Source organism: Acanthaster planci, linkage group LG04 (assembly GCF_054643075.1).
Source record: "Acanthaster planci isolate LZ-2023a linkage group LG04, COTS_SCS, whole genome shotgun sequence".
Taxonomy (NCBI): domain Eukaryota; kingdom Metazoa; phylum Echinodermata; class Asteroidea; order Valvatida; family Acanthasteridae; genus Acanthaster; species Acanthaster planci.
Window position 1 is genome coordinate 535029 of NC_141780.1, and position 27013 is coordinate 562041.

General features: G+C 38.9%; 1 protein-coding gene across 3 annotated transcripts in view; it reads right to left on the reverse strand.

Moving 5' to 3' along the window:
• Nucleotides 1-34: 34 nt before the first annotated feature.
• Nucleotides 35-27013, reverse strand: part of LOC110988252 (glutamate receptor-interacting protein 1-like) — a 31228-nt gene continuing 4249 nt past the window's right edge. For 2 of the 3 annotated variants that reach the window (XM_022251589.2, XM_022251588.2), the window contains exons 2-19: nucleotides 20288-20377; nucleotides 19892-19963; nucleotides 16593-16802; nucleotides 15699-15861; nucleotides 14388-14533; nucleotides 12131-12278; nucleotides 11371-11555; nucleotides 11017-11175; nucleotides 10523-10712; nucleotides 9606-9745; nucleotides 8687-8764; nucleotides 8395-8464; nucleotides 7838-7983; nucleotides 7270-7414; nucleotides 6012-6186; nucleotides 5661-5768; nucleotides 4343-5131; nucleotides 35-3421 (exon numbers count right to left, since the gene is read on the reverse strand). In XM_022251589.2, the coding sequence (XP_022107281.2) occupies nucleotides 3200-3421; nucleotides 4343-5131; nucleotides 5661-5768; nucleotides 6012-6186; nucleotides 7270-7414; nucleotides 7838-7983; nucleotides 8395-8464; nucleotides 8687-8764; nucleotides 9606-9745; nucleotides 10523-10712; nucleotides 11017-11175; nucleotides 11371-11555; nucleotides 12131-12278; nucleotides 14388-14533; nucleotides 15699-15861; nucleotides 16593-16802; nucleotides 19892-19963; nucleotides 20288-20377 (3236 nt within the window). In that variant the 3' untranslated portion in view covers nucleotides 35-3199. Of the gene's footprint in view, nucleotides 3422-4342; nucleotides 5132-5660; nucleotides 5769-6011; nucleotides 6187-7269; nucleotides 7415-7837; nucleotides 7984-8394; nucleotides 8465-8686; nucleotides 8765-9605; nucleotides 9746-10522; nucleotides 10713-11016; nucleotides 11176-11370; nucleotides 11556-12130; nucleotides 12279-14387; nucleotides 14534-15698; nucleotides 15862-16592; nucleotides 16803-19891; nucleotides 19964-20287; nucleotides 20378-23376; nucleotides 23725-27013 lie in introns of those variants that run through there. The other variant, XM_087136211.1, reaches the window with a different exon arrangement.

Consider the following 27013-nt stretch of genomic DNA (forward strand, 5'->3'; position numbering starts at 1 on the left):
CCTTTATATAAAGTACTTGATTTAAAAACAGAGATAAGTTTGGATATTCACTGATTTATTTCTCTCCACTGGTCTGGTAATTCCATGCATCTGATTTAGTATAACAAAATAAATTAGAAAATAACCATAGAAATATTCTGCTTATTTACAATAACCTAAAAGAAAGATTTGCAGAAATAATACTGCAAATCATTTTTTTTCTCCTCCATGAGAGTGAAGACAACACATTTTGTACACTGAAGAAATTTGGCTATGAAAAAAAAAGATAGTAAATACATGTATACAAGAAGTTAACCTTATTTTCAAGTGTGTGTGATACACAAACCATATAAAGACTTTAATTAGTCTGACATGTAAATTGAACTTACTAGCACCAATATAAGAGGAAAAGTAGCACTTAGACTAGTAGCATACCAAAAAGAAAAGGGAACAGCCAAGATCAACTTCAAGTAAGAACTTGTGGGTGTCACATTGTGGATTCCGGGCGTTACCTAGATTTGAACACATACAATCAACCTACACAAATCCACTTACTGGTACAAATTGCTTAAACTTTCTGATCCAAAATCCCAAAAAGCATCCCTTAACAAATGTGGTGAACTACACCATTAAATACGCCAACAATACGGGCAATTCACAATAGTACGCCTCCCAAAGTTTGCTACGCGTTGGTGAATCACAACTCGCAAAATCTGTCGACCCTTTCCAAACATGCACTGGGTTGACTGCGCATTGTGTTTGGCCAACGCATTGCAAACTCTTGGAGGCACACTTTTGTGAAACCCCCCATACTCTTGTAAATAAGAGATTTTTTGGTTACGACAAACACACCTGCAGATTTCACGGGTGAAGTTGAACACCTCTTGGGAACTGCAACTCATTGACACATGTAATTTACCTTATCTACCTTCTCATTCAATGAGAATATTTTTAGAAGAGGTGATGTGATGTGATGTGAAATGCAGTACGTGTTGAGCTTCTGTAAACATAGATGATTGAACAAACTTGACACAGTTCCTGACCAATAATATCATGTATGATGATGTAGCACATCACACAACTACAATCTCACCTTTCAATTTCAGATCTGGTCATTTAACTGACATTTTCCTCCCTAAATTGAAACAGAAACCCTCTAAAAGATTTATTACCATAAAGGAATAGAATTCCCAAAATGATTTTGTGCTTGAATAAAAATAGACAACAGGACTCACATGCATTGCTGCGTTAACTTCCAAACAAGCTGTTACACCATCAAGTGGAAAAGGATATATCTTAAATATGATATATGTATACCAACCATGCATTTTTAACTGATTGTAAAATCATGATTTTTAGTCAATGCAATGCTCAAGAAAATGTTGACATAAAAATGGGAAACAAGATTGAAAAAACATGGAGGATGGTAGAGGGTAAACACTATTTCCAAAAAAAAGAACAGGAAACATGCAGCACAAATATATTTGAAGTTTACATGTAAATGACAAGAAACCTGAAAAAAAATCTGAAATTTCATTCAGTCTTACCTACATGTACCCTGATACAATTACACCTGATAGTCTTAAGAACTTCATCCATGATTACACTATTGCACTGAACTTGTAGGGTGCCTTTCCATACCAAAAAAGATATTCACAAGAGTTTCCCCCTCCCCAATGAGGCACCTATACAAACAGGTAATGAATCATTGTTTCTGTGAGCATGCCCAAACACCTATTTTGGTTACTGGCAAATCAAAGTCAAGTGAGGGTGCTGTTTATATTTCATTGGCCATTACAGTACGTCCAAATCAACTGGCTGTGGCTTGGAACAATGCGTCTATGGAAAAATTGCAACAGTTGCCAGCCAGTGACTCCTACAGGTGTATGTGTTCTAGGCAGCCATAGCCACAACTTTCAGACAGCCTACATGTATATTGGATCTGAAGTTGACAGCAAATGAAGCTACGGAGTAAATACACACAAAATTATATTGGTGGACCATGTTGACTAGTCAATATCTGACATGACAACTCATTAAACAAGAATAGTTTTCATCTGAATAAGAACACAGGTTATCACGGTTAAAGTTGCCATCTCACATTTTCAAAAATTGTCACAACATTTTACTTGGTGCCCAACAAAACTCTTCAAAATACACAATAAACTAACAATTCACAAAATGCAATGGACTACACAAATACTGTTCTGACATTATTAAATATCTGACGTGTATTTCACTTCCGTAATGCTTTAGTAAGTAGTGATAATATGAATACAACTTTAAATCAATTATCATACACATAATTACAAAATGAAAAAAGTGACTTTTTTTTCTTTTTCCACAATTTTCTTTTAAAAAGAAAAACACAGCAATCTTCTATCTTTTTTTGATAAATGGGGGAACAATTTTTCAACAAAAGGAAAGCGGGCTCAGGAACAATTTTGGAATGAAAAATGAACTCCAACATGTCCAGCTGTGATGTTTCTAACCATATCAGTACGGAGACAATTCCACAAGAACCTAATCTGCTCTGAGGATGAAAGGGGGCCAAGTCCAGGACAGACAGCTTTGACAACTCTCTAAATAATTTTCCTGATACTGTGTGATATTTATACAGCCAACATACACCCGTATGTTGAGTGGGACAGTTACCAGACTATTAAGTTACCAGCCTAGCCAGATGTTTGCTCACTTAATACCGGGTCATGCTTTATTCACTGAGGCTCACAATCAGGTCAAAGGTTACGAAGTCTGTAGGTCATGTTTAGATTGCCTAATTCTGCATTAAGTATGGCTTCCAGTCTAAAGCACTTGGGAAGCAAAAAAATATGCCTTGGGGGAATGTACAAACTGCCAAAAGTATCAGGGCACAGGTGTAATGTACTTACTGAGTCAACCAGGGCTGTCCTTTGTTAGAATCATTTGAAGAAGATGACACCAGAACACAATACCAACCTGTTATAGCTGAAAAAATGAACTTAGCATGTTCATAACCAGCATTTAAAATAGATGTCCTTTTCAAACAATATGCCCTCATGGCATTGCTGCAAAGAACAGCTTCCAATTATTAAGGGAACTATGCAATGATACAAGCATGGGGCATGTACACAGCTTGGAATGAATCTCTAATATCTTAAGAGAGAAGGCTACACTGATGCTATAGACCTATAGAATCCTATGATCCCTCAACTTTCCCAAGCTCTGCCCAATTCCATTTCTACATAGTATGCTGTGATGAGTTCTCCTGATTGCTTTGTCTACTACCATCTTGAGATCCCAGCCACATTGTCTCCGTGCCTGCTGGAGGTCGTTGGATGAGGTGAACATTACCATCACTTGGCTGGGAGCGGCTTATTGACAACTCCAACTGGTTACCAGACTCTGCTATCAACGGTACTACCATGCAGCAGTCAAAGTCACGCGTTCTAGTTTGATTAATCTGGAAATATAATAAAAAGCATTAATAAATACCTGGGACAGTTTTTCTATTCCTATTGGTCGAAATGCATCACGTGACCACGTATTAACATTTGATAATGCGTGCTGAGAAGTGATAACGCCCACTGCGTAAATCATGCGCTGGCACATGGGGGATATGAGACAGTTTAATCCGGTCTGATTGGTCAAGAGTTTGTGCGCACACGCCATGCGCACACCAAGTTCATTGAAGGGGATTCTATTGGACAACTTTCAAAAGGAATATACCGTAAAATGGACGGGGTGTTCAGGAAAATGAACGTAAAATATCAGAACAAAATTGTGGGGAATCCATCATATGTTGACCTCTTTTGACTCTCTGAATAAAAAGGTATTCCTGAATGGAAATAAATATGTGCTTGGCCAGTCTTAAATGAACGAGAATACTCCCGCCTGCTGCTTGGGCGTTAGTCGTATCCACTCTCCGGAGCTGGCGTTTAAGACCGGCCAAGCTCATATTTATTCCCTTATTAGATTCCGACTGCCTTACCACCAAGCCATGTCTAAATTTACAAACAGAAGTGTACAAGTCTATGGGACAAAGCCATAGCCACTATATAGCTAGTAGCCTCTATACAGCTATAACTTACATTGATATTAGATTTAACTAAGAAACTGCTGAGAAATTTGAAACATTGACTTAGAGCTATTCCAGTGCTCTGACAACCAGTGTATATTTCAGTGGTCCAGGGTTCATATCCCTCTCCAGTCAGTGTCTCTGTTCAACCTTGCACTACCTGAAAGTCAACTTAAGAAGTTTCCGATCTAATTGCAATGAACGTTAGAATCAATCATGTATTATTCTGATGAATTCTGCCTCAACATTTGTTACAATTTTCAATTAAAAATTTCTCCTACTAATCAAAGAAACGAACATCCTTACCTGTAGTATACGGTCAAATGGTTTGACATTACCACTTCTTGCTGCTGGTCCTCCTGGTCGGACAGTATTGACAAACACTCCTGGCTCATATACACCATCTGAGACACTGAACCCAAAGTCTTCTACATCGCTGTCTTTGTATAAAGTGACTCGGTGTATTTCTGTCGGAGTAGCTGGTGCAGCAAGGAGTTCATTGATCTCTGCTTCCATGGCTGTCATACGATACCCATCCATCATTCTTGTTCCAGCCGGCATGCTGTACGAGTTGTAGTGGTAGGTCAGGCTGCGTGAAGACTCTGGACTGTGTGGGTAACTGGTAGCCGTGTCTGGGTAACCGGTGGCTGTGCTGTGGGGGTAACTTGTAGCGGGGCTGATCAAGTTGGATTCTGGGCTGACGCCGTTAGCAACGATCCCAGAGTCAATATTCCTGAGATATTCGTGATTTCTTGTAAGGGAAGATTTCCTGGAGGAGGGTTTGGTCAGATGGTTATAGCGGTAGCCATCCTCTTGGTCTGAGCTCAGGGGATCGCTGTTGGCACCAGAGTGATTCCTCGCTGTGCCGTAACGCTCTTCAATCTCATCCTCACTGGCATCATTTGGGGATGTCGATCGGGAGGAGGAACGCATCCGTCGTTGGCGGGTGGGTTTACGGGCTGGGGAAGGATATGCGCGACGGACAGCAGGGGAGTTGGTGCGTGAGTTAGAGCGCGAGTTAGAGCGTGAGTTGTGAATGTTGGTACTGTGGTATCCAGTGTCTAATCCAGAACCTTCCCATGAATCAGCTGAGCCCTATAATGGTTAAAAGACCACTTGGGGTAAAAATTAATTGAGTAGCCATGGTCTACAAACTATGCACAAATGCCATCATCAGCTGCAGTCAAAAGCAAAATTCATGGTCACCCCCCAATGCACTCCTGATAATGATAAAGTTTTCAAACTCAAGAAATGAGGACTGACCAGGTCGTACAAATTTTTGACACAAATCAATAGTAACTGGTTGGCAGCTTTCAGAAACACCTTCCAGGGTGCTGCAGAAGCCAACAGTTTCCAGTTATTAACCCTAACCCTCCTCAATCCTTCACCTGTTGGAGGACTGAGGGGAGTTAGGGTTAAGACAAAGGATGTTTGTGGGTCTGACTGATACCAACTGTCTCAAAATAATCACAACAAATGACTGGGTCACAAAATTCAAGGACAGTCATGACTAAGACGAGGCTTGATCTTGATAAGTCAGTTATCTAGTATTCTGTCATTACTGTGAGGCAGACGCAAGTTTAGCTTTCTGAACAACAGGGCACAGATTAGGTTTAGCAAATACCTGTGTGGTTCCACCAATAGGTGTACTGTGTGCTGTGGGGTTATTACTGGAGACAACAGGATTGAAATGATGCATAGTGTGTGCTTGCATCACTAGGGCATCTTTGTTCTGTTGGTAGAAAGGACACACAAGATAAAATACCAGTATGGCGTCAACATGTTTACTTATGTTATAGAAATTTAATAATTTGGTGGCAAGTTAATCTGGCATGATACAGAGCTGTAAGTCTGTGATTAGATCAGTCTGTAAGTTGGGATACAGCACTCACTGCATTGCAATGTCCCAGTTGTCCATTCTTATAACTTTGCTACGATTTACTCATAGACAAGAAACTGGCAGAATATTCTTCACCTGAGTGATGGCTTTGTCGGGTACAGGGATTGGTTTCTTGTCCTGTTTACTGATCTTCAAGGTGACAATATTCCCAGAATTCTGTAAGAGTCGTATGGCAGCAGATAATGTCTTTCCTCTTAGACTGGTTCCGTTGATGGCCAGGAGTCTGTCTCCTATGTGTAATGCCCCCGTCCTGCAAATCAATTTTTTTTATCAAGCAATATTCTGAACTCATACAGGGTGATAAAACAACTGAGAATGTGACAAATGATATTTTGCCCAGCATTACACTAATGCTACATGGCAAATCGAATGCTATAACATCTTACCAACCTATTCTACACATTAACTCTCCTATGCAACGATGCATTCTCAACACAGTTGTCCTATCAGTCAAAATCAGTCAAGTGACATGTGATATGTCTATGTACTGTACATAGCGGAAGTGGAAGGAATTTTTGACTGTTTTTGACGGTTACAGCAGAAGGAGGGTTAATGTTTTTCATACTGTTATTTGAACTAATTAAATGTTACTAAACTGTTTTAAAACAAGATCAGCATAAAATGACAATACAGTCAAGGGTCACTGTGTACTAGTTGACACCTTGGGGATTAACCATATACTGCTGGGTCTAAATTGAAGTTGCCACCTTGTAAAGAAGGCTAGATTGTGCTGCGTTGCATAATTTTCTTTTGTTCCCAAAATTGGTCAAGTGTGCTGCTGGCGTCTTTTCAAATGCGGCCAGATTAACGTGCAGCGGTATTGTATTGCTCATTGATGAGGCGCTAGAGCGCTATTGTCCCCAGTTGTAATCCACTCGCACTGAATGCCACAAATAGAGGTACACTGTTTCAAAACGATGACGGATTATCTCCACTACTGACAACAGAGAAAATGTTGGCAATTCCCAGCAGCCCGGTCTTTTGTTCCGAGTACCATCTTTCGCTACAAGGCCCCGCTCCTTTGTCCGATTTCAGGCACCCCAGCTATGCATACAAACCTAAGGTCTCCGGTACCGGGCACCCCGGCACGAAGTGGTTAATGGTAGTTTTAATAGCTGACGAAGAAATAACAAAAAAATTGACAATATGAAAACTGGCCTTGACTGAAAGAAGTGTTCTCTGAAAAACATCTGTAGATGGTGATAATCGTGTATGGGAAGAACTGTAGTGTTCAACAGATAACGGGAAAATTCCAAGAAACTATTAAAACTTAACGCCACATTAATTGAGGACTGAGTGTCAAGTCCTAATTCCTAACGACAAGATTGATTACCTTTCAGCCAGTCCTCCTTCAGTCAAAGCTGAGATGACAATGGGATCAAATGGTTCTTCTGTCCCTGAGATGGTAATACCTAGAGGTCCACCGTGTCGTATCAGCTCCACCGTGAATGATATTGCACCACTGATATCAGGATCTTCTGTTGATATGAAGACAATAAATGGCGTCAGAGGGAAGACGTAACTCATACACATCAACTTGGCCAGATCTTGTGTTTCGTAGCAGTCATATAGCAAATTCAATTGACCAGAAGACCTCCACATCCATCAAGATTACAACTAAGGAGCTGTTAACCATATAGTATACTGTTGTGTTTGCTTAGTAAAACAAGTTTACCAGCCAAACTCAGTAACGTGTATTACTTGTGATTCATCTTGTTTACTCTAAGCAAATATACTAAGCAGTGTTTTCTGCTTTTCAGATAAAAGAAACCAGTTTCATTTTCCAGAAAGTTAGATTTAATGTTAAACTGTTAAACTGTATAAGGAATTGTACTCGAGAGCAAGGTGTAACAGGTGAAATTTGGGGCTCAATTTTTCTTTTTCACTCAACTCCAATGTACCTGAGAAGGTTTCATCTTTCTTGACTCTCAGCTTGACGATGTCATCGGCTTGTCTCAGGATGTGAGCTGCCTCTTCTACTGAGAATGTTTCCAAGTGAATATCATCAATGGCCAAGAGATGGTCACCAGGTTCCAGAGTACCAGTCCTGTTACATGGAAATTCGTCAGTTGTTGAATTAAAAAGACAGATGTCATTCTATCAACTAAGACTAGAACAACCATCTCTCACATTGGATGGGGTTTGATTAAGCTATTGTTAATAACAGATCTAGGTCAACCTTCCTCTGTCTATAACAACCAGATCAAGTTAGATTGACAAGTTCAATAAAAGCATGGTAGTCAATATTACATGGACTTATTTTCAAATCTCAATGTTACTTCAGTTTTTGGCATTGGGCCAAACCATATCATATGGTGCCGAATGGTTGTGGGTAAACATGAATCAGAAACCAGAGACAAATAAAATATTTGGGAAAAGGCCCTGAACAATGAACATGGTCAAGCTCTTGCTCAGAAATAGTAAAAATTAGCAGAAGATGCAATCTGCTGTATTTTACCTATGGGCAACACTACCCTTCTTGATGTCTGATATCAGTAAGGCATCCCCTGGTTTACGATTCTTAGGGGCTGGAAAGAAAAGACCACAAAAAATTGTTCTTGATTATTGGAAAGTCTTGGATATTGATTCAACACATTTTTTCAAAGTGTAAAATAATATTTTGGACATCCTTAACAACTCTAAAATGATCTTTTGAAAACTGTAATTGCAAACAGGATCATTAAATGATTCATGTAAAATCTTAAAAATGTTTTGACTCTAAAATAGCCGTTAATAATGCCAGTTCTTACCACTTAATGTGATGCCTAAGCCTTGATCACCCACTGGTAATTTGACACTGAATATACCGCTACTAGGAACAACAGACTCTGTCATCAATAGAAATAAATCAAGTTATCTTCAATTAACTCTGATATTTTGAAAACAAAACAAGTCCAAACACATTAGTAACATTCTTTTCAATTAAAAATTAACCTTTTCAGCAACAGTTAAAAAAAGTTCTTTCAAAAAAAGAAATGTAATGATTTCGATCATTTCAATAAAATTATTAGAGTCAAATGGCATTAAGAGTCAGGATCGCTTCATTGCTTTCTCAGCCACAAGGTAACAGATTGGAAAAGACAATATGTCAACTTAATGAAGACATGAAATCAAATACAAGTATGTTGACAATCCAAACCCTTTCAAATAAAGACTTTTTTTGGAACTGTACATTTCTATATGCAGTTCATTAGTCACTGCATCATACAAGAGCACTCTCTACTATTTACAAGTTCCTACTGGCTGATGTGCCAATATTGTATGACTTCTAAATCCATTGATTCCACACTGTATAAGTGGGCATAACTGAAGTAGCGACAATGTCACACCAACAAACTGGATTGCTAGATTAATGTGATTTCTAAGCTACACTATGGCCTCAAGCTGGACCGACAGAGGGCACTATTTTCTTAACAACGGAGGCTCCTTTGGTACCAACTGCGCACAACTAGTTCATGTGCAGTTTGCAGTGGCATCGCTACCAACAAAATGAATACTCCCGACCAATGCGGCTCTTTTCAACCAATGAGGGGGTGCTTCTGCTCAAAGTGGATTACAGCCAGTGTCTTTCTATAGACAAACAAATCAATGACTACAAGTATTTTCAATGATTCCTGAAATTTTTAATGATCCATGAAGACACTTTACGCAGCATGAGGACATAATTACCTGCGACATCAAACTCTATTAGTAAGGTACATTGCTGTCCACTCTCCCTCAACACATGATTGGTTTCTTCTAGAGTCAGCTCATCGGTGTACTTATTGTTGATGGTTACGATCCTATCACCCACTTGCATTACCCCAGACCTGTTGAATACAAGAGGAACAGACTTGAATATCTGATATGTTTTAATATAAAACACACTTTTAAAAAGACAGAATAAACATAAGGAGAAAGGTCCCAAAAAACCCAAAATGTTTCATGTACATACAAAGAGATCACGACTGCTGTAACAACCACTGACAGTTACTACCTCCTCATAAAGTGTGTCATTCTGCTATTGATCATGACTGCTCTAAGAACCACTCACGGTTACTACCTCCTCATAAAGTGTGTCATTCTGCTATTGATCATGACTGCTCTAAGAACCACTGACGGTTACTACCTCCTCATAAAGTGTGTCATTCTGCTATTGATCATGACTGCTCTGAGAACCACTCACGGCTACTACCGCCTCACAGTGTTCAACAGAACACAAAAAAAGTTAAATTTATAGTTTCTAAAATTATGAAAGGCATCTCAGCTGCTCTCACACACCAACACTGTTCAACTCCTACACCAAAGATACATCTAAGTTACAAAAGGCATTTCAGCTGCTCTCACACACCAACATTGTTCAACTCCTACACCAAAGATACATCTAAGTTACAAAAGGCATTTCAGCTGCTCTCACACACCAACATTGTTCAACTCCTACACCAAAGATACATCTAAGTTACAAAAGGCATCTCAGCTGCTCTCACACACCAACATTGTTCAACTCCTACACCAAAGATACATCTAAGTTACAAAAGGCATCTCAGCTGCTCTCACATACCAACATTGTTCGACTCCTACACCAAAGATACATCTCTTTCACTTACCTATCAGCTTTTCCACCTGGTTCAATGAAACCAATGATGGCTGGTGAACCTAAAATCTCTGTGGTGAAGACACCGCCTTGGAGGGTGAATCCGAAGTCATAGTTGCGGGAGTATAGAGTTACTTCAGTGGTGTCGGACCGACAGACTTGGGTTGTTGCTCCAATTCCGTTGATTGTTGATGTGAGAGATACTGCGAAAAATATGAAGAATTTATTGAATGAATTGAAGTAAAAATGCAGTCAAATACTTGACAAAAACTCGGAAGCTTCGAATACATTGTAAATGGTAATTTTTCAAAGGATACCATGAAACTTGATAGCCATAAAAATTTGAATGAATAGCCACAGAAAACTGAAATAATCATTAATAAACTAATGTTCTCATGACACTGTAGTCATTACAAATGGATGCATAAAACAACTTTTTTGTTGAAATGAATATCAAATGCAAAGCTTTTGAAAGATAGCCAACAGGATTAGGGAGCAATTCCTTACATGTAGATGATGCCTTGAGATTCTTTGCTCTCATCTTTCTGTTAAGTGCTGTAGCTTGCTGTCGACTGTTCTGGAGTGTTCCCTGTGATCTATTCAGGCTGTTGTAGCTGGAGTTATTCAGATGGCTGACAGGAGTGATAGATCTGGACATATTGCTTGCTGAGAAAGAAAAGGAAAAGAAGATAACATCAAAAATATGTATAAACTGGAGGATGGGTAACAGAAAAGGCTACAGGGGAGAGATATTTAGGAATCCAAAATATGAAGGAAAATACAATTTCAACCGATTTTAAACTGAGCAAAAATCCCAGCCAGTTATAAAGATCTACATAATTTGGGACTTGAATGACGTACCATTTGGTTGTCTATGTTCCCTAGGATATGTCAGTCTTGGTGTCATGTGACTGACTGGTAGAATCTCCAGTTTGATCTGTTCAGAAGACGTAGCTAGTAGTTGAGTAGCCTCGGGTACTGACATATGAGAAGTGTTGGTACCATCAATAGACATGATCTCATCACCAACATGAAGTGCTCCACACCTAATAATGGTCAAGATCCAACAATAAAAAATACACTTGTTATTTGGTATTTTGAAAGAGATTATGCTCAAAGTAACATTCATTTATGAATTGAGTCGTGCACAAAGTTCGAACTTTTTTTGGTTAGAAGAAAGAAAAATTAAACTCCCACCAATGAGTTCTACACCAACTTGGACCTACACTCTCACTGAGGGCTTTGTCTCTCAACTTCAAATTCTCCAGATAAGCTACTGTACCAGTTTCTACACCAACGTGGTAAGATATATGTGCCTGCACCTGGATGCTTCTGTATTCTGGACTTTGGACACAAAAACTTCCAGGTGATGTCTATGTATCATGCACTTGACAGATGAAGAAGACAGACAAAGGAACACTGACATATACAAGGGTTACATGTGAATATCTGACACACATTCTGCTAGGTTCTTGATGTTAAACCTTCCAACTTTTAACTATTTCTTCTCTAAGCTTTTAAGAGAGCCATTTTTATTTTCAACATTTGGGTTAGATTCTGTATCAGTTCCATGTCCTGTTTAATTCCTGAGCAGGGAATTAGAGTAACAAGGTCAGCCCACCTGTCCGCAATGCTGGCTGGCTTGACAGCATCAATGACTAAGATTGATTTGGAGTTCTTATTCAAGGCACTCAGTGTCACTCCTAGGTTGGCTCCGGGAGTTTTAGCCACCTCGACAAGTAACGGACCCGTCGCATTCCTCACTGCCTCTGAAGGTGTAGAACAAGAACATATTAAGATCCTGATCGATTGCACATAAAATATTGATTTGCAATGCTGCAGTTTTTTTCCCACAAGCATATGTGTTACTAGGACTGCACATCAAAAAGTGGTGAATTTTACTTCAGTTTTCGGCATTTTTGGTCCATTCTAAAATCTGCATCCAATTGCTGCATTTAACTTCTATACACATTCATTCCACAGTCTCTGTAACTCAGAAAGATGAGAAGTGCACTGATAGCGTGTCTGTGAAAAGGCACCTTTAGGGTCGTTTCAATGTAAAATACAGAAATACAACATACATGAAACCAATGAAATAGCTTTCAACAGAAGTCAATTCCTGGCTTATTGCGTGCTAATGTTACCGAGCTCAACAAAGAGAACACAAGTAGTGCAAGATGTAAATGAGAACACCAGCTACATAGAGAGCTATTTCTTGACTCTGAAGCAAGCTCTGAAATGACAAATTCTAAATTCCGTTGTGATTTTACTGTTATTATTACAACACAACATGAATCCAAACATGCATATTTTGACTGTCAAGCAACTATAACAAAAAGCACATGATGAGGCCCAATGCTCCCATAACACGAGGTAAAAGAGAAACAACCACATACACACATGAACATTCAGCATCTGTGGCTAATATCAATCCTGGCTTCACTCCAACTTAAAGATGCTATCTCATGGCAGGAATGAAGGTAGCACTTTTAAAGCAACAATGTAACCATAGGCAGACTAAAGCAATGCATTAACCCTAACCCTCCTCAATCCTTCACCTGTTGGAGGATTGAGGAGGGTTAGGGTTAACATTACTACACTGTCATTTACACTAAAAAGAACCCAAATCTACCCAAATCTATTGCATAAACGTAACACTTGAACGAACCAAAAATAAAGCAACAATTGGGCTTTAAAACCCAGAATCCAGTTCTGCAAACATCTGTTAAATTCTGGAGGGTTCAGAGGAGGTTTACACAGGAGTCATGGGGCAGGGGTTTCCTACTCTAACTTGCACCACCAAAACTGGAAAGTCAAAAGAGATAACAATGACACATCCCTGTCAAAGTGCTCATCTTGACAGCTACTCCCCCCCCCCCCCGGGTCAAATCTGGATTCACTTTTACCTCATTCTAATGTACATAAGAAAACAATGTTCATCAGTATGTCCCTCCTTCCCCCAAGAGAATATAATTTCTGTCAAATCAAGACATCAGTAATGCAACTCACACAAATTTCAATTTCAAAACACCAAATAAATGACATTCAGAAAACAAGACAAAACATAGCACAATAGTTCACATTTAAAAGACAACATACATGTACCAGTATCCATTAATTGTGCCGTTTCAACCTGATTCCCAGGGGTGCATATAAAACGGAAACAAGTGATTTGTTAGTATTCATGGCAAAGTTAAGTGTGACAATCAAGTAGTAATGGAGATACTTTGATTGGGGTGCTGTTACAACTACAGTATTTCATTGGCAATCAAATCATTTGAATAAATCTGTCAAACGTGCCAAAGTCGTATCCAAAACCATCATCACATAGGTTATGAGACAGACATGTACATGTACACATACCACACACAAGCTTTCCTCCTTGATCAACCAACCAGTCATTAGCAACATATGCAAGCATTCAGGTGGCAAATAGAATCAAACTTGAGTCTACATGAAAGGCATCAGTTTTTCAGCACTGGCAAATTCTCCGTGTGAAATGGCAAAGCATCTCACAAGCGTGATGCAGCCGAAAGTTTAATAAGAAATCTCTGGTCAGCATGGTGAACAAACACAGGGGGAATTGATGACTCCATGCTTACAGGGCTCAGCCCAGCAAGTATCATTCAGAATACAATCACACTGTTTCTGCATGAACCGCAGTGTTCCATTGACGTATTCATACACACGACCAAATCTATGTTTCCAGAACCATCAACAAGCAGGACTCTTCCAAAAAGGAAACTGCCCTCTACTGTCCGTTTCTCATGAATAAACTGCATAAACCAATCTGCACTTTCAAAATCTGGCAACCAATGAACGAGAATTTTTGTGGATTTCAAAGCATCGTTTTCTGAGCATGCTTAGTATTAACTCACCCATAATGGAGACGTCATACTCCACACGAAATGTAGCATCCATGCTGCTGAGTTTGATTGCATTGAGTGCCTCCATATGTGTCAAACTAGATAAGTTGATCCCATCAACAGAGAGGATACGGTCACCAACCTTCAGGGTACCATCCCTAACATCCAGGTCAAACAGGATCAAAGATGAGTCAATATGTAATCAATTGTACCCAACACAAGACCACAAAATGAATAGTTTTCAGTTTGGTTAAGATTTCAGTTGTGAATTGGGTATTCAGCAAACTATGTGATGTTCTACATACTATGGAGTAGAATACAACATCATGAATTATTCATAAAATAGTGAGCTGGTCCAGTACGTGCTCTTTGCCTTGATGACCCAGGTTTTATGCCTACCATTAGATGTCTGGGAAAACAGTGCTCGATTTGGAGACTCAGGATAAATAATAAAAAAAATGGTGAGAGGTTTTACCATTTAATACCTATAACAAGAAGGGTGCGTTCAAGCGAGCTACTCGCATTACCAGTATATTCCTGAGTGCTGAAACGGCTAGAGTACGACCCAAGGGTTAGCGAGAGTTTACTGTCGCTAGAGGGGGAGTATACTCCTGTACCGGAGTGTAATGCACACACATCCTACTCATGAGAACTGGGGTAACAGCGCAAACAAACCCTAAGAATATAAATCCAATAGAGGGAAATCTAGACGGTAACCAAAGGTCTATGTCAGCTACAACCTTTAACATTCCTATCCTTCTCCAGTGCATAATAATGACTAGTAACCAGACTTCCCTTCCATTTCCAGAAGATTTCTACACAAAACATATGGATGTCTAGAATACACTATTTAATAAATAAATGTCAATCAACTGTCACTGGAGATCTGACCAATTCTTGGACTGATTTTCAGATGTGAATCTTGGCATACTAAATTGTTGTTACTCATTCCTGGAGTGGATCTGATGAACCTCAGGGTCTCATGCTGGTTGGCTTACAGCCAAGAAAAAAAGGATCTTTGGAGCATTTCATATACAGGGTACAAACAAAAGGTCCGTGTACAGAATCACTGTCCAACCTTCAAGGTTCAAATTTCACTGTAAGCTTATTCATCCAGTGTCTAATTTGGGATACTTCACTTCACTGTGCTGCTTGTAAAGTAAACCATCCAAATCCTCAAGGTGGATTTCAGATTACAAGGCAATGAAATAGTTGAAGAAAATGAGAGAACAGTCCCTTATCATTTGCAATTAGATTTCAAGATTATTGCAGAACGTTAACAAAAAACTGCTTCGTAACTCCAAATGGATAAATCTATTATACCTGTCTGCTGGTCCACCTGGCCTGATGTGAGTAATTGTGAGGGGACGTGTCTTACTAGGATTGGCATTAACTCCACCCCTGATGACAAAGCCAAAACTCCCGTCTTCTTTAGCTAATTTGATCTCCATGTTCTTGGACGTAACTGTGATTCCATTGTCTTGAACTATTGACAGGAAAAATGGCAAGAAATGATTGTAAATCAACTGTAAGGGGAACGGCAAACCGCTGCCCTCAGAGCAGGAAATACTGGAAAGCAAAGGGGGATTCATAGGGCAAGCAACAAGGGCCATGGCATCCCTCCCGGGAAAGGACCTCCAAAATAGGGGTTGTTTTTGCAAAAAAAAAAATTAGAGAAAAGGTTCAATGTTTTGGTTTATTAGCAAAACTCTTTGCTTTGGAGTACAGTGAAACTGGCCGTAGACAAGACATGATGTAATTCAACAACGGCAAACATCTGGGATTACAACAATTTGGGCAAAGTTTTCACCAGCGGTGTCTGAAACCATACCAAGTCTTTCAAATACTTAATTAATCCACATCAACTACTGGACTGCAAGATTTTTCTACTGGCCGAAACCAACAGGTCATTTACCCCTGCTGGACATTTAAGATACAAATGTATATGCTTTGACTCTAAGATCTAATCAGTTGATCTCTGCCCTCAAATGTGTTTTATCTTCATGATGCAAAGCAAAGTGATATTTTTGCCCTAGCATGATAGTAACATTATGTATCAAATAACAAGCAGAAAAACATTCCGTTTATAACAAAAGCTGACCACTGCAGAAATCACTCACTATTTATGACATTAACCTTTATACAGGGATACTTTACACATATTTCAACAGCAAAACTTACTAAGCAAAAGGAAATATGTTAAGCAGTTTGACTAACCAGCTGGTGGTATCTCATACTCTATCTCCAGCGAGACGTGATCACCAGCATTCTTGAGCAAATTGATAACATCTTCATGTCTCAGCTTGGCTGTCTTGATGCCATTGACTGCTGTGATCAGATCTCCAATCTGTAGGAGGTCACTACGTTGGGCCACGCCCCCAGCACGCATGTTGGTGGCTCGAGGCCTACCATCTTTGTCTATTCCACCTTAGGGTTGAGAGAGAAATTCAAAGGAAGGCAGCAGATGGGTTAAAGAAATTTGGGGAAGTTGCCACAAAAATTCTACATGTATCCTTAATACTCCATGGAAAATGTGATAAATGTGTGTATACCCATAACTACCGCACACCTTCAGATAACCTGCTGTCTAGTTTAGTCCTGATTTCCCTGAGAGACTTAAGATCTTAAAAGAGATACCATACACGAGGAACTTTTATGTAAAGACAATAAATACCTTTGAATCGTAAATATTTCGCTCAAATGTGAAACCATCCATCAACTGCAAAAAGTAACAGGTGTAAAAATTGCCTTAACAAAGATTCCTGACAATTTTTTCAAGTTTAACACCTATTTCTTGACATCTTTACAAGAGTTCAGGCAAACTGATTCAGTTCCAGTTCAGTTCACTTTATTCTCCATGTAATATTACTCTATAGAAACAGTTCCACATAGTGCATATATGTGGACGGGGGCCCCCAAGAAGCAGTGCTTGTCCAGAGGGGGTCCCCAGTTTAATAAACAAAGTTCCACAAAGACACCAACAATTACAAATAACACAACAAATTATAACTACGGCACATGTACATGATCATGTAGCCTTTGCCTGCTGCAACCCCGTGAGAAAGAAATTAATCGGCACATAAATAGTTAATTAATAATTTACTTTTATATTTGTGTTTGGATGTTGAGAGACTAGATGCACATTTCCAGGCAAAATCCATAAAACTCCATAACTTGGGACCTACATGTTTCACAGTAGATGTAGTGAGATTAGAACGTGCGAAGAAATTCCTCACTTTGCTTTGTAAAGTGGAGATAAAAATCTTCATTTCTTAAAGACATTGAGCAAATTGATTGCGGCAGCTGAGAGTTATTGAGTTGATACATGAAAGAGCCCAACTGGAAAAAGTAGAGTTCAGTGATTTTTGGAGTAGTACAATTGTAAACAAGAGGTTTAGTATACTCACAAAAGTTAACATTAATTGTACATAAGGCCTTTCTCTGTAACTGTAACATTCTGTTAATATGACCAACACCACTATTGCCCCATGCAAGAATTCCATATCAAATGTATGATAATAGAAGGGTGTTGTTTAAAAGACCATTTCATTTTAGAGATCATACCTATGTTTCTCGATATAACAGTGGCAATGTGATTAACATGCTGTTTCCATGTAAGACCATCATCAATGTATACACCCAAAAAATGGACACAATCTGTTTTTATAAAGTTAATTCCATCCACATTGACAACAGGACGTTCCTGATAGTGCCTGTTGAATCTATGAGTTCATTGTAGCAAGTTTGGCGAATAAGCATCTGGTTCAGAGATCTGTTTAAGAAAAGAAACTTGTCCAAATCCATGAAATCTGTGACAATTACATTACAAGCTCTCTCAACACAATGAGGAAACAAGCTAATGTGTCTTTTTACACAGAAAGACTGAACCTAGTATTAGATACATTCTTCATTTGTCTCTCTTAATGCGATGGCTAAGCCCATCCATAATCCCTGACACTAAACCCTTCCTCACTGTGCTACTCTAAGATTAAAGCCCCTTACAAGTTTCATCAGGAGGAAATCTGCAGAGAGGCAAAGCGGAACTGAACCAACAGCGTGTCTCCCGACAACTTGTCACACTTTGGCAGATTTTCAAGAAGCCTTTAAGTAAGAATCAACGTTTCCTGCACTGTGACAGTGAGGCAGATAAATCCTGACCCTTACCAAATACACCAGGGACTGTTTGCCCTCCTCTACTTCCGTTATAAATTATGCCATTTCTTTGCCGTGAATTTTGTGCTGAAGATACTGATGGAAAACATGCATCTGTACATCACAAGAATTTAAACTGGACAAATATGAGTTATTTTAAAGTAGAACACAAACGATAAAAGCACCCAACGGCGCTTTACCCCATGGTATACAGGTCTGAGCAACACAGCTGACCTCTACTTGTCCGCCTCACTATGATTATCACATTATACAGGAAATTAGCAATCTGATTTTATACATAATATTACATATTTCAAGTAATAAATACACGGTTATGCTGGCCTTTTGTCTGTTAGAAGTCAGAGCCCCATTAACAAAACACACAACTTTGTAACCAGTTAGCATATGGTCTGTGTGATACTGAACCCATGACTATCCAAAGCACGATCAAAACATCTCCTGTTTAATTCAACTTTCCTCTGAACACTCTTTATACTGAAACCTTATGCTAACTCTCCTTGGGCATTTGGCTGGTAACTTTCCCGATCCTCCACTACATGCATGTGGAAAGCAAGAACAGCAAATGCTTTGTTCTTGGCCTTTTAAGGGGCATCAACTCTCATACTGTGACCTGTAGGGTGTATCTTCTGAAATACCGACAATTTCTCAAAACCTTCTGCTATGTTTAAAGTGACCACATTTTGCAAACCCAATGACATCTGCTTAATTAATGGCATGTTATCATTTTCTTAAATTTGAGTGTCAACAATTTTAGCATCATTTCCCTTCTTTGGCCACTTGACATGGAACCAAATAACTTCAGAGCAATGATGGCCCATGCGCTGTCAACCTGTGTACATGTATCTTGTTATACAAGGTTTGTACAACCACAACGGCCAGTTCATAATTCTGAATACATACATATGTAACATGTATTATAGAAATACATGTATAACAAAACATTAAACAATGTACGTTAACGTTTCACAAATTCAATTCCCTTCCCCAAAGGTCAAAGTTAGGACTAAGGTACCCCTATATGACGGCAGAGTTGAATGAGTGGTCTAATACCCAATGTTTCAGTGATTTGTACATGTCGACAGATGATACACGACACAAGAGCTGCAGAAATACATGCAGTCCAATCAGGTCCTGAAATAGTTGCTGTCAGGTCATTTATGGAATGGAAACTTTTTATGCAATAGACCTGTAACATAATCACATCCTATTTAACTAACATGCACTTTCTTATGGCAATGAGGTGGAGATGAACACTGGCCACTGAGTCCCCAAAGAAAAATACACATGTATACCAAGTGTGATGTCATTATGTTTTACAAGTAGGTCTACTCAACCAATCTTACCTGACACTGTCAGCCCAAAGCCAACTCCTGGTCTCTTTTCCAGTTCAACAATTGTGTAGGCCCGCTTTTCCTCTGTACAGAAATCAAACAAACAAATAAACTCATCAAAACCAACAAACAGAAGATCCATCAGATTTACATGTAAAATCTGAATCATCTCATTGACAGTCATTTCTTTCATTACTTGGCATTAACTGAAGTCCAAGTCATCATCAATAAGCCTGCTAAGATAAATTCCTTCATGAGCACCATTATAAATATACTTCCTGCACAGTTTGGGCTTGTAACACATAAATAAATCTCTGTTAGTTGTAAACTGAGGGCACATTAACCTTCCTCCAAAGACATACATGTAGCTTGGAGTGACAATACCTGCCTCATTGCATAATTTCCTACCTGGGATAGCATTCTGTGATCGACCATTCTGCTGACCGCTTTGACTACCATCAGTCACTGATCCAGTTTTACTGGCTTTCTCTTCATCATCTGAACAAAATCCAAGAACATTTTAAAATAAATAAAAAATATAGCAAACTCTATGTCAAGACCATGGAAATAAATCAAAATGGGAAACAAATAGATGTAAAGAAATTAACTTTCTCTTAGCATGAACCAGGAAAAGTGACTCAACCACGAAGTACATCCTCTGGCTCTGGCATGTTGGTTGAAGGTTCAAAGATAGCAAGCCCCCTAGCTAACCCCCTAGGCTCCTGCACTAGAAACCTCACAAAATCCAACAGGTTCATGTACTTGTCTATGTACTTGTAAATGCAGGTCACTGTACCAAACCTGATAAACTCCAACAGAATAAGCCCGTTGGAGTTTGAGTGATATGGTATGGATGGGTCTAGGCAGTACAGGATGACTGCACTGAACAGTACCAAACCTGACAAAATCAAGCATACATGTAACTAGTACAACAATTGGTACAGCAAGCCAGACACTGCACACAATGAACCCTGTGTGTCCCAACTCACACAAAATCCAACACCATCTCCCTGGGCCTTTCATCCCAAGTCTCACAAAATTCAACAAGTTCATCAGGTACGGTACCAAACCTGCCAAAACCTGCTGTTGGATATGGCAGGTTTGGGGTAGTTAGGGTTAATATACACTACAGAAGGGCAGATCTTTCAAGAGAGTTTCTTTAAACCAGATCAATCAGTTACTTGTAGGATGATTCTAAATGAATCAAATCAACTTGTTATGAAGGTCAGGTCAAGGAAATCAAGTTTTCATTTCCATTGGATCCTACAGATTTTGGACGTTATGGATTGGACACTGAATATGGAATCTGAGAAGCTTTGGAATACAAGTTTTAAACACTACACAATAAGATTGAAACAACCAGATTCAAACAGACTTTTATAGGCAAGGGATTTTCGATTGTGAACACCACACAGAGTGCAGTCAAGTCACGGCACCATAAAAAGTCTAAAAGCAAATCTGAAGGGTTGAATATTAGCAACAGTTCAATTTAACTACAGCATAAGTAGGAGAAATAAACCAGTGGATTTTAGTACTGAGACTATGAGGGTAAAATGTCATCACTGTGGTGCTCAATCATGTGAATGGAATAGTGAGCACTGTAAAGGATTGATAACATTTCAACAAAATCCACAAAGAATACAATCCAGGCTACAACTGTGTAAGACATACGTACAGCAAATGCACTTAATTTCTGAATTTGGCTTTGACACACACATACACAAAAAAATGGACAATTGAAAGTAGTCTTGACATCCACATGCAGTGTGTTGCCCACCAGACAGGAAACGCAACAGGGTGACAAATGAGATTTGACATGAGTCATCAATCACAGAGTTGAGCTTACATGCAGAGCCACAGGCAGCCATGTTGCAAATTAGTGATAAGAACTCTGGAGAACTGGAATCCGGTAGAGTATGGTGAACCATGGGTGAATATTGAAGTTTTCACATACATGTACCCTTATGTACCACTAACGAAGCTCATGACTTGACTAATACAGGTATTTCACAATAGTACGCCAGCAAGAATATTGAATGTGTTGGCCAATCACAATGTGCAAAACATGTCAACTCTATCCGCATACATGTACCTTTGCCGGTTGACAAATGCGCATTTCACGTAATGGCCACTACGTTGCAAACCTTGGCGGCGCCGGTGCACTTCTGTGAAATGCCAGTATTGGTAAACAATGAGGGAATGTGGCTTTAATAAATTAGTACCAACCGTTCTCATGAAGCCAATTGTTCCAGGGTTCATTTTATACAAGTAGAAAGTGACTTCAAGCACAGAGCTAGTCATGTACACGTACAAATTACATGTACATACCAGGTATGGTACCCCGTGTGTTTCTGTGGTAGATGATATACACATGTAAGTACTCTGATATGCTTACTTGATGCACAGACTAGGTACACCTACCGGTATAGTAGCAACCAGGTAAAAAAAACACTACCTCGACACACCAAAAATATACAGACTGTACATGTATGGTACATGTATAAACAATATTATGAACTGCAAGTTCTTTTAAAAATACACTAATGTAGGTACGCTGTACTTATGTACATGAATTGTAGATAAATATTGTATCCAAAGTACAGTACCCCCCAGATGGGTTGTTCCAAACCTACTAGTACCGGTACACTGTACATGTACATATATCAACTACTGTAGAACCCCCCTGAAAAATAAAACTTTATCTCTCCCCACTCAAAAAACAGACCCAGAGAATCCAAGGGATGGTACGCATAGTGATATCTTGGTACACGTATGTACAATGTAGATTCAAAAGCTAAAAGCAAACCATCAAGCCCTTGCTTTTCAATAATGCCAAAGATTTGTACATGTACATGTACATGAACATGCCGGGTAATGTTCAATTCATAAATTACATGTACAGAAGATAAACTTGTGAACTAAAAATCCCATAAATGAAAAGTACTCACGGTCACGACAAAGTGGTTATAGAGTCGCATTCTGATCTTTCCTATTACATGATGGTTAAATGTCAAAAAATTGATCTGGTAGTCAAATTTGGAGGTTTGTAATATTTGGAAAGAGTAACCCATCTTCTATTTAATTTCAAATTTTTAGCAATATCAGATTTTTTTTTAAATCATTTGCGTCACAATTTTGACATGTTTGAGGACAACATTACCTGGTCAGAAATGTTGAAACAATGTCGGAAACAATGACACAAACCCACAGGTATAACGTCACAGTGTCATCCTACTTTTACCCTGTTACATACATGTACCATAGGAAAGATCTTCTCTGCTGAATTCAAAAATACCAGTATCTCAATATCTGAAAATTCTGACTTTCAACTCATTCTGTGGTGACAAGTCACACATGCCACAGCAAGACAGTCGTCAGACTAGTGCAAAACTGTTACAGACACGGCAATCTGCTCCATCCCCTACATGTTTCCTACATGTACTTCTAATGATCACAGACGTTTATAGACCCTGTGCCAAAACAGTCTTATTACTCACCAGATATGCTAGGACTCCTCGTCCGAGAAAAACACAAACTCATCCTATTGCTACTTAGAAAATTCCCATAGACAATTAATGATGATGAACTTAGGAACTAAGGCTTAGAATAGACCGTATCATCTGACAATAATAATCCTACACCGTTTCTTCTTGAAAATGGCAACCACTCCTAGTCTCAAATCCAACCCCACTGTCTACGAAAGGATATGTTCGTCTTTACTAGGCCCCTTCGGAACTTGTTCTGAGCAGGTAGAATTTTAAGTGGAACTGCATCACACACAGGAAGGGGTGATTATGTCTTACACCTCTGAGAGAACTATGCCCTTGTAACATAGCCCTTGCCAAAATCTGAAGAGTATTACAAGAGTAATAAAAAGGGCAATGTTTGCACTTCCATTTAATCAAGAATATTATTTCTATATTTTCATCAATGTGGTTGATTTCAAAGAAAGATACACTTTTCACACCAAATTCTTTCCTCCTATCAAACATCATAAATCACCCCTATTTTAATTTGGAATATTCCCAACAGAACTTTGAAGACTTCCAGATGTCTTTGTTGATTTACACTCATCTTGCCAAGAGTGTTGATGATAACTATCCAAGACATCCAGATATGAGTTGGAAATGACTGGTAACCCCCCCATTAAAGAGGATCTTGTGCAGTTCCATAACAAAATGATAACACCTCCTGGATTCCTTGATTTATCTCCATTTCACGCTGAGACAATTATGTACAGTAAACATATTCTCTAAAAAATGAGTGACATGTGATTTTGTTTCTTTTCCAAATGAGAGGAAGGCAATTTCTCTGGTCTGTTTCATTTGTCTTCCTAATATCCTAAAAATGTAGCCCCACCCCTCAGAAAGGCCATAAAAGGGTACATGAAAAAAATCTAAATGTTGATCCCTGCCCAAAGTTACTCACCCCCCCCCAATGGTTTTGGATCCATCTCTGGATCTCCTTTATAGAGATAAACTTGAACCTGTTTGTGTTAGTAACAAAGTGTGGTTGATAAAAAAGTTATCTGAATCATTTAACGAATGTTCATTTCTCAAGAAAGTTGTTCTTCAGTCGGTAGACTCCTTGCATATGACGTCACTTTAGAAGGCATTTCTTTCTTCCTCTAGGATCAGGATATGGAAAGGAGAAAGATTTGGCCAATGCCTTAGGTTATTTCAGTGTACATGTAAGTGTGTCCTTGTTGGATCTCTTAACCAAAACCTACATGAATATATCAAAATTTCATCTTTAGAAAAATTGAACTGGTCATAATTGTAGTGATTTCCTATAAAAGAAATTCTCCTTCAACCATTCATCACACAGTACAAATACCTTAGCAGCTTTGGGGGCAAAGGTTAAATTGCTTTCTGGAGGAGTGTGCAATTTTAATTGTTGATTTATCAAACGACAATTAACAGTACATAAAGTTTTCCTAAAGCCAATGCCCAACAAGGAAAGCATGCTTTAACGAGCAAGGCCCCATGATTCTATAGTTTCTGAAAGTGTAAGTGGGCAGCAAACTCAAAAGATCAGCTGTCCATGGCCTACTTCAAACCCTGCAGCAGCCCTAGTCTCCCCATGTAGGCCTAGTGCAAACAAGTCAATTTGTTCTGTACCTCCCCTGGTCCCACATCCCCCTCCCTGGTGGCAATAAGCTTGTGAGAGGTGACCTCTTGGCTCTGACATGGGATATCACTCAACAACCAGTTCTATGTAGGAGGTCAATACACTGTCAGCTGTGCATGAATTTCTGGACAGAGGAATAAGCAGCCAATGCTGTGTTCTGACTGCATATGCAATGAATGAAAACCTCTTTGCATGAATCAAGAACAACCTGAACGTTTTTTTGGAAACTTCAAAGTAATACACTGAATTCCAACTTAAAAGGCACATATCTGTAAAAGACTAATACAGGTGCAACTATGATTTTCACACCTTAGATTGTGACCTTGAGACCTGCATGTGCCTGTACCAGGAACGTGGAACATTTCAATGAAGGCATCCAAGTAAGAACTGCAATGTGATGCATATCTTATACAGTAATCAAACTGCTAGATAATGATCCAAACACTATCTTGGCAATACTCGTCCCTTGGTACTCACTTCAAACTTTCCTGAGACTCTAATAAACGACCACCCCTGATATCAAAATCAATCAAACAATACAAGATCTGATTGAAGTTTGCTAAGGGGAGTGTATTGCATCATAGGAGATTCCTCCATGACTGCACTGACATCCCCATGACCATTCCAACAGTAGGAGGCATTAATACCTGTAGCATCCTGACGTGTTGATCCATGTACATGTATGTACATATGAACGGGTGTGGGACATGTCATCTTTGGCTAATCATATGCATACATACATGTACATATAAATACTGACTATGTGAGATGTTTTTCTCAAGTACTCAAGCTGGAGGGTCACCCATAAATTGAAATGCCATCCTTCACATGCATGAGAGCAGGTCTGATGAAATATACTACTCAAAAAGGTAAGGACCACTATTTATTTTGTGTTTATTTTTTTTATATGACCTATTTTACTACTGAAAATGTGCATTTGATGTTTTGAAACATAATTTTTTTTATTCCAATGAGAACACCATCTACATGTAGACAAACAAAAAAATGAAAGAACTAGACCCTACCCATTGCTTGGAAAAAAATTACAAGTTAAGAAAAAATGGTCCTTAACTTTTTTGAGTAATGTAGGGTTTCCTCAAATGAAATTTTACCTTAAATACAAGTCCTTTCAGCTTTGGAAAAACTTCATGGTTTGAGGCTAGTTGTTCTTCAATCATAATTTCTAAACTTTGTGAAATTTGTAAAACTTCGGATTATGTTGACCAGCTTATTATTTGATCAATTGTTTCGTGACTTTGTTTTTGCCTCGGTTTGTAACAGTGAGGGATGAAATCTCAACACACTGATCCAAGGAGGTCACTCATCAGAGTACTACATCCCACTAGGCATGGATGAATTTTAGATTGGATCTAAATTGGGAAGATTCTAGGCAAAATACCTAAGCAGACTACTAGTACATGGACTGGTACATGTATGATGGTGTAGTTTTGATCGAAACAAATTTAAAAGAGAAAGAAATCTTGACAAAAAGAGTGAATTTATGAAAAAGGAGTCATTTGAGCTGTACACACATGTAACATAAAATAATGGTAATTTATTATAACATGTACGTATTTTTTTTTATTTCTTGCAGTATTTTCTGGTGAAGGACACTCTTGATATTTTAATTCAGAAACATCAAAAACAATCAAAACATTTTTCTAAGTTTTGGAGTTTGGAATAAAAACCCAGGATAATACTTCCAGGGAAAACCCACATAATAAGACAGAGGGTGCAAAGCCGCACAGCCTCTTGGCCGAGATGGGATTCGAACCTGTCCTCGCTATGTGAGAAATGGAAGGCAAGAAAATCACAGTAACCCTAACCCGACTCCTTCATGCTGGGAAGTATGACTGTATTTATGGTCAATGATTTGATACAGAAATGAGATTTCGTTTCCTTTTTAGCCAAACAGTGGGAAGTGTTTTGGTAGACTTCTACTTCCGTTGTGAAGGTAACAATGGGACTACACACTTCCTGCCTCCGCTGCACTTAGAAAAAAAA